The sequence below is a fragment of the Mastigoproctus giganteus genome, chromosome 9 (assembly GCF_048544385.1).
Source record: "Mastigoproctus giganteus isolate SK-2022 chromosome 9, ASM4854438v1, whole genome shotgun sequence".
NCBI classification, from domain to species: Eukaryota; Metazoa; Arthropoda; class Arachnida; order Uropygi; family Thelyphonidae; genus Mastigoproctus; species Mastigoproctus giganteus.
In genome coordinates, this window is record NC_143583.1 from 174,759,092 (window position 1) to 174,773,328 (window position 14,237).

At 35.1% G+C, this 14,237-nt stretch overlaps 1 protein-coding gene across 3 annotated transcripts in view; it reads right to left on the reverse strand.

Annotated features, from left to right (window-relative positions):
• Positions 1-14,237, reverse strand: part of l(3)76BDm (trafficking protein particle complex subunit 8 homolog l(3)76BDm) — a 582,307-nt gene that overhangs the window by 518,954 nt on the left and 49,116 nt on the right. For all 3 annotated transcript variants that reach the window (XM_090380612.1, XM_090380611.1, XM_090380610.1), the window contains one exon: positions 12,489-12,578. In XM_090380612.1, coding sequence (XP_090236738.1) covers positions 12,489-12,578 — 90 coding nt within the window. The remainder of the gene's footprint in view (positions 1-12,488; positions 12,579-14,237) is intronic.

Consider the following 14,237-nt stretch of genomic DNA (forward strand, 5'->3'; position numbering starts at 1 on the left):
CAGTTACAAAGCCCAATCGCACAACCTTTAGTTACACAAATACACACATTAAAATTTTTTAAATGTAAAAAACCTACAGTAAAACTAGGCAAAAATGCTCTGAAATTCTGTGATTTGACCAGTTGTATAAGTTCTGCTGTTACTTTATCTCCCATGACGTAATAAATGGACATGATGGAGGCCCAATTTCGAGATTTAGAATGGCATCATATTTTTTCAAAAAAATCCCATCAATGGAACTGAAAAGCACAAAACACATGGGGAATATATTGAAGTATACATGTGTGAAGAATTTACACTCTCACACAATCAGAAGCCACGCACTGGCCAAACAATTTGATGTGTCTCTCAGACACATTGCACCCAGTCTGATTATGAAAAGCACTGCACGCGACAAAGGATTAAAAAAAATTTGACTGGTTTAATACACAATGGTCTTTGTTGAAAAGACATAGCAGCGAGGTATTATGCCTGTAAATTACACCGAGTATAATATGAAAGTGCAACAATAAACACAAGTAAAGAAAACAAAGAACTGCAAATAAATTTCTTTGAACCTATTCAGTCGCATAAATAAATATAGCAGTTGCAAATTAAGAAGGTAAGAAAGCCGTTTTGAAATATAGTTTAAAAATATGTAAAACTAATTCCCAAAAGTTTTAATTTTGAATTTAATATTGTTTGTTTCTAACATGTTAACACATGAAATACACAAAATTTTTTCTTGCAGGCTTCATTTTTGGAGGATGGAGGGCTGCGTTGCCACCCCTAAACCTTTGTGCCCCTAGGCCAGTGCCAACTCAGCCTTATCCTAAACCTGGCCCTGGATCTCTGCATAGCCAATTGTTTAGGTTGTGTTTGTTTGTGTGTTCAGCATTGCACGACTGGCCTCTTAGCAGCCGGCCAGCAGAAAATCACCTGGAACTTGCTAACTAGCTCTCATCTCATGCCATAGAGAGGCAGGCGGTCTACTCCATTTGTTGAAACTCTGTACTGGACTGCCCTTTGGGACCCAGGAAAACAATGGAGTCACTGATTAAAGAAGTAATGAAGGACCGTTTAGAGAGGAGTACAGTTATACTTCAGTCACAGCATGGGTTTGTTAAGGAGAAGAGATCTAGTCTGACCAACCTGATTAGATACTATGATGCAGCGACAAAGGAACTGGATGCAAAAAATAATGTTGATATCATATACTTGGATTTCAGGAAAGCTTTTGATACTGCTGCACATAAAAGACTGCTGTACAAACTGGAGCAGTGTGGCACTAAGGGAAATTTACTGCTAGGGATAAAGGGATGATTAAGTGGGAGAAAACAGAGAGTGATGATCAATTGACACTGCTTTTCATGAACTAAGTTCTCAGTGGAGTCCCACAAGGTTCAGTGATGTGCCCACTGGTGTTTTCTGTATTTATTAATGATACTGATGAGGGTATATCAGGCTTAACGTCTAAGTTTGCAGATGATACAAAAGGTGACAGGGTGGTTAATGAACATATGCAACAAAATCTAAAAATATTATGCAGATGGGCTGAGAAATGGCAAATTAAGTTTAACATTGACAAATGCAAGGTTAAGCATATGAGTAACATTAATCGCAGAGTAACGTATAAACTGTGTGGTACTACACTCAGGGTAGTGGAAGGATGAAAAGGATCTGAGGTAATTGTGTAGTCTGATATGAAGTTCTCCGAGCAGTGCAGACAGGCAGCTAGGAAAACTCATAGGATTTTTGTCAATGATATACAGGAATTTTGCTAGCACGGATAAGGAGGTGATTATTTCATTGTATAAAGCAGTGTTTCTCAACCTTTTTTAATTATTGCCCCCTAAAGGGCTTTTTTAAACATTTTTTTTCCTAATCACCCCCCATGAAATTTTAAACAAGAAAATACTTTATACTTATTCTTTTTATTCAATGGGGGCCCTGAGCCTGATGTTCCTTAACTAAAAGTTCAATGTTCAATATGATGTTAGTAAGTTTAATTCTAATGTTTCCTCTTGAAGATATATCAATTCTGTTTCTTTTCTTTGTTAATATTTTATTTACTGAACTAAAACCACTTTCAACCATATAAGATGTTGAAAAACAAAGAAGTACTTTGGCCATTTCAGACTACATTGTTGGATAAAGAAGTTTAGTTGTTTTTGATCCCCACAACTCAGCCATTCTACCTTTTCGAATTTATATTTGCATTCTTTGTTACATTTTAATTCAATGAGTTCTAGGTTAAAAAGGCCTTGGAATCCAGTATTCATGATACTATTAAAATAACTGTTTAAACCGGACAAATGGAAAACAAATAAATTATAGTTAGAACCCTTTAATAAGGTAAACTAAAGCAAAAACAAACAAATTAAAACAAATTAAACAAACAAAGCTACTGTACTAATTTGTTTTTTTTGCTTTAGTTTACCTTATTAAAGGGTTCTACTACAATATATTTGTTTTCCATTTGTCCGGTTTAAACAGTAATTTTAATCTTATCAATGAGTTCTTTAATTTCTTCACTAGCAGACCCAGAATTGAATCTAATTGGATCTAACATCAATGGCTTCACTTCAAAAGAAAATAAATCTGAAAATGTATTTTTCATTTCACTTTTTATTGTTGTTGTTGTTGTTTGGTTTTTAGGAGCATTAGCAACTAAGGCCATATTGCTCCGGGGATATGCAGTGGTCATTCCCTGACCTTTCCGCATCCTCCGTATTTGGTGTTCATGGGCTGGAACCCCGGTCTAATCAAGAAGCGTGTGCTATGCACTGCTGCTCCTGCCCACCTGGCTACGGAGGTGCATCTTTTTCACTTTTTAAAGAACACAAATGAAATGATCTGAATAATCCTTAAGTTCATACTCGGTGAGAGATTCATTGATTCAGCTAACTCTTGCATACTATGAAAGTGTTTTCTCATTAAATTGCTTTCAAATATTTCCACTTTTTCAGTGAAGGCTTTTAAATACGCATTCACAGTCTATCACCATAATTAATTTCCCTTGAAGTCAGTGGCATGTTATCCTATAGGAAAAAAAGACATCTGCCTATCAGAGAGGGGGAGGAGCCCAAAATCACTATTTCAAAAACTCATTGCTGTTGTTTACATTATCAAACAATTCAACAAGCTCTGTCCAACGGTTCTTCTGACTCTATTCAACAAACGTCTGAATGAAAGCACTTTCCCTATTATCTGGAAGACAACTCTTGAAAACACTTGAAAGACTGACTGCTATAAGATACTTCTCTTTTCACTAACACCTCTCTTGTATCAGATGATCAATATGGTTTCCGAATCGACGAGGCACTGAAGAAGCAGTAGTTGAATTACTTTCTTGAGTTAACTCTGCACTCTAAATATGTTCTTGGTATTTTGATTTCTCTGCAACCTTTGATCTGTTATGGTAGTCTAGTTTGTTTGCTTACTTATGTGCTGCTGATTGTACTCTTCCTCTTTATAACCTTCTAAGAGGTTACTTTGAAAATCGTACAGTTTCTATTATTTCTGGGTCTAACTTCGTCTCCCGCTCTGTCACTAGGGGCTGCCTCCAGGGCTATGTTCTTGGACCACTCGTCTGAAACATCGTTCCTGATGAATGGCTCCTTAAAACTATTCCTTCTACTTCCAAATTGGCTTATACAGACGATCTCACCCTGCTGATCCAGGGCAATTCCCGTGCCTCCCTTGAAAGTACTGCCAATTTAGTCATGTCAGATCTCTCTCAATTGTCCACTATAAATAAATTATCCATATCCTCCACAAAAACTAAAATGATGCTGGTTAAGGGTTCGCTTAATATTTTACAGCCTCCTATTATAAAACTTCAAAACAAATCACTGTCCGTGGTCTCTTCTCTAAGATTTCTTGGTCTGATCATTGATAGTAAACTTACGTTTACTAAACGCTTGGAACATCTTTCAGAGAAAGTCAAAAACTTGCCTTCTCACTTCTGCGTCTCTCTAAACAGTCTTGGGATCTTAATTCTCGCTCTCTAGTTATATTACAAAGCTATGTTTCTACCAATTTGTTCCTATGGTGCGGCTGCCTGGTTCTGGCATGTTAAGAAGGTTTCAGTCCAGACTAAACTTCATAGCATTCAATGTAAAATGCTTTTAGCAATGTGCAGGGCCTGTAGGACTGTGTCTACTCCTGCCTTGCAGGTCCTTAACGACTGTCTGCCCTCCGTTCTCTTTCTTCTGTACAAAGGCCTGTGCTTCTACATCAGGCACGCTGTTCCTGTGACCTTCCTGAGTATTACTATCAATGTCACTGTGGATCCCAAAACACACTGTTGGAATATTTTGATGCAGCGTTGGCAAGACAGATGGTCTGCTACCTCTAAGGGTCATGTTACTTTAAAGTTCATCCCTAACGTCACCTTTGCCATGTTAGAGTCCTCTCAGAAATGGTTTCACCCTGGTCTGTACACTCTCTACTTTCTCATTGGTCATGGCTCTCTTAATGCCAAACTTGCAACTTGCAACCTTGCTGAATCACCTCTCTGTTCTTATAGTGCCCCAGAAGACTAGGAACATATTTTATACCACTGCCATCAATACCTAGATCTTTGACAGAACCTTCTTCTCTCCACTAGTGTCACTGTCCTTAGAAATGAGCCGGACTTCCTGAGCACTACAGAGAAAATTTCCGATCCCTGCAAGAATTTCCTCATCATGCTTTTGATCGGCGAGATGCCTTCTCACTCAACTACAGAATACCTCTTAGCCTTTCTAGTGGAGACCACCTTTCTAGTGGAGAATACCGGCCAAATTGGTATTCTTTGGCCAGTGCGGGATTACACACACACACACAAACACACACACCTATAAAGGCATTATTTATTTTTTTTTTTTTTCATTTCTCTTTTATTTATTAATTTTTTTATTTATTCTTTTTAAATTTATTTTTCCTTTTTTTTTTATTTACTATTCCATTTTATTTATATATGCATATATATTTTTTTGCTCTGATATTAGGGCAGTAAGAGCTGGTAAACCAGAGGGTTCCGAGGGAGGCTGCGGTACATGCGTAGTTGTGGCCTACCTCCCCATGGTGTAAACGGACACTGGACAGGCTTTCCAGGTGATCGCCTGCCTGGCGACAAAACGGCCAGAAACAACTAAACAACACACCCACTTCTGGCCTTTTACAGTGCTATCTAATCATCACAGTATACAAAGGCAAAGTTGAACTTCCGTTCAGGTGCCATCCTACATAAGATACCATACATGTCTACATGCTGTTTTTTACCAAAAGTTTTTAAAATATTTATTGGAAACAACTTTCTACCTGCCAAGGTCAATGAACTTTACTTGAAGATTAATTTGAAAATTGTTTTTTTTTTTTTTTCAAAAATGGTTTTACCGATTTTTAATGAAATTTTATATTTAGTTCTTATGTCATAACTTTTTTTTTTGTTGTCACAATAAAATGAAATTGAAAATGTTCTTTATTAATTTTTTCTTTAGATGGGGCCCCAAATTCCATTTTGCCTTGGGCACCATGAAGGTAAACGAGCCACTGCTTGAAGTCGAAGTGATACTTCATTAAGTCTTCAAAAAATCCAAGCCATATAGTATATCTTGTTTTTGTGTTTGCTGATCTGTAAATCTGTCTCCTTCACCTTCTAAAAAACTAATTATCGTATCAAAAAGGTTTACAAATCTTGTTAGACAGTTTCTTTTCGAAAGCCATCTGACTTCCCTATATAAAAAGAAGCCTCACATACTGTTCTTCATTATCAACACAAAATTTTCTAAAAAGACAATCATATTTGCTATGCAACTTTATTTTATTGATGATTTTAATAACTATACTGAAAGGCTGATAAAGAATTGGACTAATATTCTTTGCAATCAGATGATGTCGGTGCACAATGCAGTGTATTGCAAGAACTTTGGGACATATCTCCTTTAGGTGGGCTATAAAACCTTTGTCTTCCAACCATGGAGGTAGCACCATGGTACTTGTTTTTCATCAAACTATGTTTTTACAGCAGCAAAAATGGATGCTCCAGTACAGCCAATTTCTATAGATTTTACAAACATCTCTTCTTACAATTAACAATCCTCATTGAAATAACGAACGTAATATCCATTAGAAGGGCTTTATTGTCAATTAGCTGCTCTTCAGTGTTAACTGACATCTCATCAATTTGTCTTTGAATTGAATTGTTGCTCAATGGCAATACTTTTAAAATACAGCAGGCCCTTGTTATAATGCAGTTCGCTTTATGCCGATTCGCTATAACGCTGTTCTTATATTATAACCCATATCTGACTATAACGCTGTCACAAATCACTATAACGCTGTTTTACAGATTGCATTTTTGGCATATTTAACAAAACCGTTTCATTTGATGGAGTCGACAGCTTGAAGTGAATAGCAAAACATCATTAAAACGTTTCCCACAACGACTTGAGAAATTTTCCCAAGCTCAGTGAAAGTTTCTCGCATGCTAATTTAATTGCAGTACAGTGACTTGTTATGTAGTTCCGAGATCAACATTTTAAAAAATGATCAAGTATATTGCTTATAATATTTGCGTTATATGCATTTATCTGAAGTCTAGTCATCACTCAGTACAGTATTAGACATCGTGCCTTACGGACAGTTTACTCAAACATTGAATCATAATTAATGCAACCAACACAATTACATTTTCGGAGAGTTAATAATGGCGGATATGAAAAAAAAAAAACGTCTGGATGCAGTACGAAGACTACAAAAAAGACTGAATTTGAAAATTAAATTAGTCGTTTTGAAGCGAATCGATTCCAGTCATTGACAAACGGATGTGTGCCATAATTTAGGACTGACAAGTTTAACTGTCAGAACAATTAAAAAAAATAAAGAACTAATTTTAACAGCAGGAAAGACAGCCATTCCACTGCAAGCAACTAGGGCTAGGCCGGCTATTAGAATTGAAACAGAGACTTTTAACTAATTTTATTGAAGATAATATCCAATGCAGAATTCAGTTAAGTTAAATATTATAAAAAAAAGAGGGAGAGAGAGAGATTAGCCTATATGATGATCTGAAGAAAACTCACCTAAAAAAAAAAAAAAATGTGCAACCATTTGAAACTAGTAAGGGCTGGTTGAATAGATTTAAAATCCAGGGAGAAGCTGAAAGTGCAGATCAAGGAGCCAAAACTATCAAAAGAGAACTTGTTAAAATTATTGAAGAGGGGTATTATATGTTATACTTCTCAACAAGTTTTTAAAAAAGATGAAGCAGGACTTTTTTTGGAAACGAATACCTAAATGAAGTTTCATATTTTCAATATGAAATGAATTTCAATATGAAAGAAGAAAAAAACATGCCAGGTTTCAAAGCGGCGAAGGATTGGATGACTTTATTGTTGGGTGGTAACGCTGCAGGGGATTTTAAATTAAGACCCCTTTTAGTTTATCAGGAAGAGGGTCAAAATATAACCCCAAATCAACACATTTTTCATGATTAAATTCATCAGTTAAATTAAATCGATTAAAATCAATTTAGATCAATTAAATTCATGATTTTAATTGGAATCTTAAGTTTAATTTTGATACGTAAGTAGTTACCATATAATTATATACGTATGTAATGCAGAATATTTTATATGTACAAATATTTGAATATTTTATATGTACAAATATTTGAATATTAAATATTTTGGATGACATCTATGCATCTTTTCACTACCGTTTATCATTGATTAGGAAATATCCTATGGCGCCGACCGCAACTCACAAATACATATGTTACCTTATGGGAATGCGGCACTCGCTTAGCGCGATTCACTTAGTGCTCTGAGGCGCCTCCATAGGCAGGTGGGAAGGAGCAGCAGTACGTAGCACATGCTTCTTGATTAGACCAGGGTTCGAGTCCGTCACCACCAACCAAATACGGAGGATGCGGAAAGGTCAGGGAATGACCACCGCATATCCCGGAGCAATATGGCCTTAGTTGCTAATGCTCCGAAAAACCAAACAACAACAACAACTTAGCGCTCTGTTTTTCCGGAACAAATTATCAGCATTAAGCGGGGATCACCTGTACTGGAAAGATTTTGATGCACCACCGTTGAAATTACAGTCTATAATTCAGGTCGTATAACAGCCTCAGCAACTGTATGAACACTACCAGTTTTTGCAATGATTTCTGCAACTTTATAAGATGCAATCATTTCGCTGTCATTTGTTTGAATGTTCTTAAATAAGGAAGTAACAGTGTTACGTTGCTCAAAATTCTGTTTTAAATTTTTAAAATATTCAATATGTTTACCAACTTTATCAGAATGTTTCTTTTTTAAGTGATCTAAAAATATTGATGGTTTCATAACCTTACTGCCGACCGGGCTAGCCGGGTGGGTAAAGTGCCTGCCTGGCAACCCAAAGGTCGCAGGTTTGAATCCCGCCTCAGGCTTGGATCAGAGAACAAAATGCAAAAAACCTTAGGAGGTGCAATATGGCCACAGAAGCCGATATGCCAACAACTAACAAAAAAATAAATAGATAAATAAAAAAATAACCTCACTTTAAAAAAAAACTACTACACATAAGACACATAGGCTGTCTTGAGTCGAATGGGCTTTCAATAAAACCATAAACTAGATATTCATCCAGATACTGTAGACACTTTTTCTTTTCAGCACCTGACACATGATTGATGATGGGTTGATGGAACTACAAAGAATTAAATAATAAAATATAAACTATTTTTATTTAATTCTCATAGCCCACGTAATTCACAAAAGCACTGTGGATCAAAAATAAACAACTTCCACAAGGAAGCAATAAATCAATACTAATTGTTGCTTAGAAAGTAGAAACAATAGATTTAAACATTTAGTCATTCCATCCATGCCTCATATGAAACAAAAGAATGAATAAATAAACCATGCCCACCACGCCGCTGCCAAGGTTGCAGCTGTCAGAAAGGTGCAAACGCCAAGGATTGCGGAGACATTACCTCTAAAAGCACTTAGACATTTAATGCCTATGAAACGCAAAGGTAGTTAAATTAAATCACACCCACTATCTTTCTTTTATCAAAATTTCTCACTCACTCCTAATATAATATACCTATATGTTAAAAATCAGTTGTCTCAGGGGTAAAGAAAATTCAATGAGAGAAATTAAGAATAAGACGTCGTAGGGTAGGCTTGAATTTTGGAAGGCCACAAACCATTGTAATACCCATGAGTTTTTTGCCCCCTTGGGGACGATATCGCAACTGTTGAGAATCCCTGGTATAAAGCAAAAGTCAGGTCACATCTTCAGTACTGCATACAGTACTGCATACAGTACTGAAGGATGTAGAGCTGCTGGAGCTGCTAGAGAGAAGGCAATGAGATTGGTGAGGGGAACAAAGGAGTGCTCTTACCAAGAAAGGTTTCAGTTCTGCAATTTGCAGAACTGAAACCTTTCTTGGTCACTCTTTTCAAATGCAGAGAGTGATAATCAATGGACACTGCTCTTTACAAAATAATGTTATTATTAGATTCCCCCGGGGTTCGGGGTTGGGCTCATTGTTGTTTTCTATATTTATCAATGATATTGATGGAGATATATCAGGCTTAATGTCTTAAGTTTGCAGACAATACGAAGGTTGGAAGGGTTAGTAATGACAGTATGCAACTGCAACAGGATCTAGAAAAGTGGGAGATGGGCTGAGAAATGGCAAATGAAATTTAACATTGACAAATGCAAAGTACTGCATATGGGTAGTGGTAACCCCAAAGAAATGTACCAACTGTGCGGTACTACACTCAGGCTAGTGGAGAATGAAAAAGACCTGGGGGTAATTTTGTAGTCAGATATGAAGTTTTCTGAGCAGTGCAGACAGGCTGCCGGAGAAGCTCAAGGGTTTTGTTAATGATATACAGGAATTTTGTTAGCAGGGATAAATAGGTGATTATCCCCTTGTATAAGGCAATCAGGCCCCACCTTGAGTGGTGTATACCTTGAGTGCTGTATACAGGTCTGGAGGCCTCATTTTAGTAAAGATGTAGAACTGTTGGAATGAGTACAGAGAAGGGCAACAATATTGGTGAGGGGAACAAAGGGTTGCTCTTAACAATAAAGGCTTTAAGATCTGTAAACTGCAGAATCTTGAGACTAGGCACCTGAGAGGTGATTTGATTGAGGTGTATAAGGTCTTGGATGGTTTGAGTGAGCTCAATGCTAAGGGGGATTCTTCCTCTTGCTGAGATTATGCACCTGAGGGGGCATAAATTCAAATTGAGGAAAGACAGTTATGGAATAGATGTGCAGAAATTTTCCTTTAGCCAGCGGGTCGTTGATTGCTGGAACAAACTTCCATCTGTCGTGGAAATTGATAGCTTAACTAAATTCAAGAAAGAAGTGGACAAAATTTTGGAGTGAATGGATAGGTGAAATGGGAAGGGTTTTTTTTTTTTTTTTTTGAAAGCTGCTGTATAAGCTTGCTTTCTTGCATCATATGCCTCTATTAATGTTAATGCTAAATTACAGTGTCTGGAGACTAGGAACCTGTGAGGTGATCTAATTTTGAGGTGTTTAAGGGTTTTTAATGGCTAACAATCTCAGTGCTGATGAGATTCTTCCTCTTGCTCAGACTATGCACATGAAGGGGCATAAATTCAAATTGAGCAAGGAGGGTTACAGAACAGACGTCTGGAAGTTTGCCTTCAGCCAACAGGTGGTTAATTGCTGGAACAAACTACTATCTTTTATCATGGAAGTGGATAGTTTGAATAAATTCAAGGAAGAACTATACAAACTATTGGGAGGGATGGATCGGGGAAATAGGATTTATTTATTTTTTTTTTTTTTGCTTATGCTGTATAAGCTTGCTTTCTTACATCATTTGCCATTATTAATACTAATAATACCTGTTTTCAAGTATAAGTATTACATGATGTAACTGTCTGTTTGGTAATAAAAATGAGTGAAGATGGCAATAATTGACAAAAATAATTATGGAAAAATTAAAACATGCTCACAACAAATGAACATCTTGCTTTGTTTACATAGATATTTCAAAGTAGAATTGGTAGTGTATACTATATTTCATCCATTGTTAACTTGTTACATATTCTCAACTCATTAGGATGTAATCATCAAAGCAGTGAGCAAGTGCCTGTGAGGACAATTGAAATACACTTTGACAACAGTGGAAAGTTTTCCTTTGCAACCAATAAAAATTCTTCCTGTGTATTGAACATTTTAGGTACCAAGAGCTTCTGAGTGATGAGAGAGACATAACTATCTTGTTTACACTCTGTTTTAATGGTCATTCAAAAATCTTCTTTGTTGCCTTTTGTAACACTGTTGGGTATGATTTTTCAGCTCAAGTTCTTATCAGGGTTACGGTTGTGGCAGAAATCCAACTACAAAATAACTGTAGCACTTATATATCAACATACAAGTTTTCTGTAAATTTTCTAATAATACACTGTCATTTAGGTTTATACTTTTTATAAAATCTGAATTCTGAACACATCTTTTTGTCTTTTATTGAACAGTGTGTTGGCATTAAAAATGCTACGAGTATATCAAGAATGAGACATGTTGAAAAGAATGAGATGTTACTTATCAATTATATAAACAGCGTTTCAAATTAACTAGTTTACATTAACTAGTTCCTTTTGGGTGAAATTTAAGCAGGAACTACTTCACATTCCTATAAAGGAACTATCTTGGAACTAAGTTCCTTTTTAAATCAAAGTACCTTTGCTGATTACAATTCAGAAAAATTTTGTGGACTGTTCAGTAACATTATGTGTAGAATCCAGCTAACTGTGCATGCTCCCTCCACTGATATGACTTGTATCAGCACATGATTAACAGTAATATCCATCTCTAATCCCCCACTATCAATGCACCTTTCTCTCCAAGGTGGTGAGTGCAATTGACCTATCTTGTTTTCTCCAGTTCCAGTGCAGCTTATCCTTCTGATAAAGGGATTAAGGAAGCATGGAAGTGACCATGCCCATGCTCTAAGCATTGGGTGGCTCATGGCAAAACTACCATACTGTGAGATCCACTACCATGAGGAGGCCTGGGGAGATGAACTGGTATGATTCTTAAAAGGTGGTGGGGAACAAAATTTATAGTTCTGCTTGGGATACTACACATAAGCTTAATGAACAGTGAGGAATATTTTTTTTAAAAAAAGTGCTTTTTTTTTTAATATTCCATATATTTAAATGAACCAAATCATAATCAGCGAAAAAAAAAAAAAAAAAAAAAAGGTTATGAGAAAAAAGAACTTAGTTCTAACCTCTGTAAAAATGAATACAGTTAAGTTAGCCCAAAAGGAATTCAAAAGAAACAATTCATATAAACTATTTCCTTCCATTCTCTGCTTCTCATTCTGACATAGAGATAAGTATAAGAAAAACAAACTAACAGGATATCGATAAAATTCCCTTTAGAGCCTGTAGCTCTAAAGGGAATTAAAACAAAACTGTCTGACAAAACACATTATAAATTAAATTTTCTTATTAAAAACAAAAGGATACAAGCTAGGAAATGATGTGTGAAATCGTGTTCTGTGGGACAGGTAACTTGGAAAAATACTTCTCTATAAGCTTCAAACCATGGTGTCGCTGCTAAAAGAGAATCCAAGAAAAACAGTCATATATTAAGATATATGAAGAAAATATTTTGATTATAAGATTAAATTATAGAAATTAAATTAGATTAACATGTGTCATATATTTTTTTTTTTATTAAAATGTTCAAAAAAGCATACATTGTTTTATGAACTTAATTCCACAAAACTGAAAATATAAACACCAATAAGTTACTTATCACACTGAAAATGTAAACACCAATGCGTTACTTATCACACAGAATAATAAACATCAAAGAAAAAGTTATCCTTCTTAAGTAGTATCAGAGATATTAGTAACTAATTTAAAATAGCCTCATACTGTATATTCAATCTATAACACATTGCTAAAAATTCTCTAAGATAATTGAAACATATATGTTTACTTATTACTCATCATAAGAAATCCCTTTGTTGCTAAGAAAAAAAAATCTTTAACAATAATTTAGTCAAAAATGAACAAGAGTCCAACTAAAGGATTCTATTGTTGTTACAGAAAACATTGCCATAAATGTATGTCCAATGCACAGGCTGCCTGCAGTCCATTTATTCATATTATTTGGCCTGCAGATTACAGATGTAGGCAACTAAGTGTTTTAAGTCCTTGAGCTTAAAACTAGTAAGTCACAAAATATAATTTCACACTGACTTTTGAAAATCTGTTTTTAGTAATATTTTATTTTTCTATAATTCTTTCTTACAGAGTGAAAACCGGAACACGCAAAGGTCCCAGTTTTCTGAAATTTTAAACCTAGCAATTTAAAATTTAGAAAAGCAGCTTATCATCATCTTCATTCACCCTTCAATCTCCAGAGATCTTGCTCAAGAATGCAATGTTATTTCCATTATCAGTTTATCAAACTTTATAATTGGGAATTTTGTTATCTAGAAGATGTCATGTAAAGCAAGTTATTGACACATTCAAAAACTTGCTGGTTAAGTTTATATCAAACATGTATTAAATATTTTCTAGGTACTGAAAGCACTCTTTCTTCTGGAAGAAATGCTGCCAAAAAGTGTTGTAAATTTTTTGAATCAACATTAAATGATGTGTATTCCAATGTTATACAAAGCAAGTTCTGAAAATTGCATAATAGAGGTTATGAGTTAGATGCATCAGATGATCGAAATGCTTAAATTATGCAGTGAACAAATATTTATACCCTTAAGTGCTTGCAAAATTTTAAATGATCACAAATCCAGGATGAAGAAATAAATATCATTTAAAGATGAAATATCTGATATGTATAAAATGACTATGAATATGAAAAGAAAAAATTAACTAAACCTTTCAATAAATTAAAATTTGTGGAACAGATGATTTTAAAAAAATACATCCGTTTAGGAGGAAGTACGAAATGTGTGCAAAAACATGATATGGAATTTCAAACTGACAAAAATTTATTCAATCAACTTTCTTTGCATAAAAATTTCACATTTAGAAGAGATGAAAGAGAGAAATGATAATGGCTTAAGAGATTCTATCATGGTTAATTGTTTTTCTGAAATTTGTATTTCAAGAGCAGATCCAGGAATTTGAAACATTATCAAGGTTTTTATTTGCCATTCCAACATATAATGGAAATGTTGAAAGAATATTTTCATAAATACACATATCATTTTTCAAAATTATAATAATTGGCCACTCTCAGTTCTG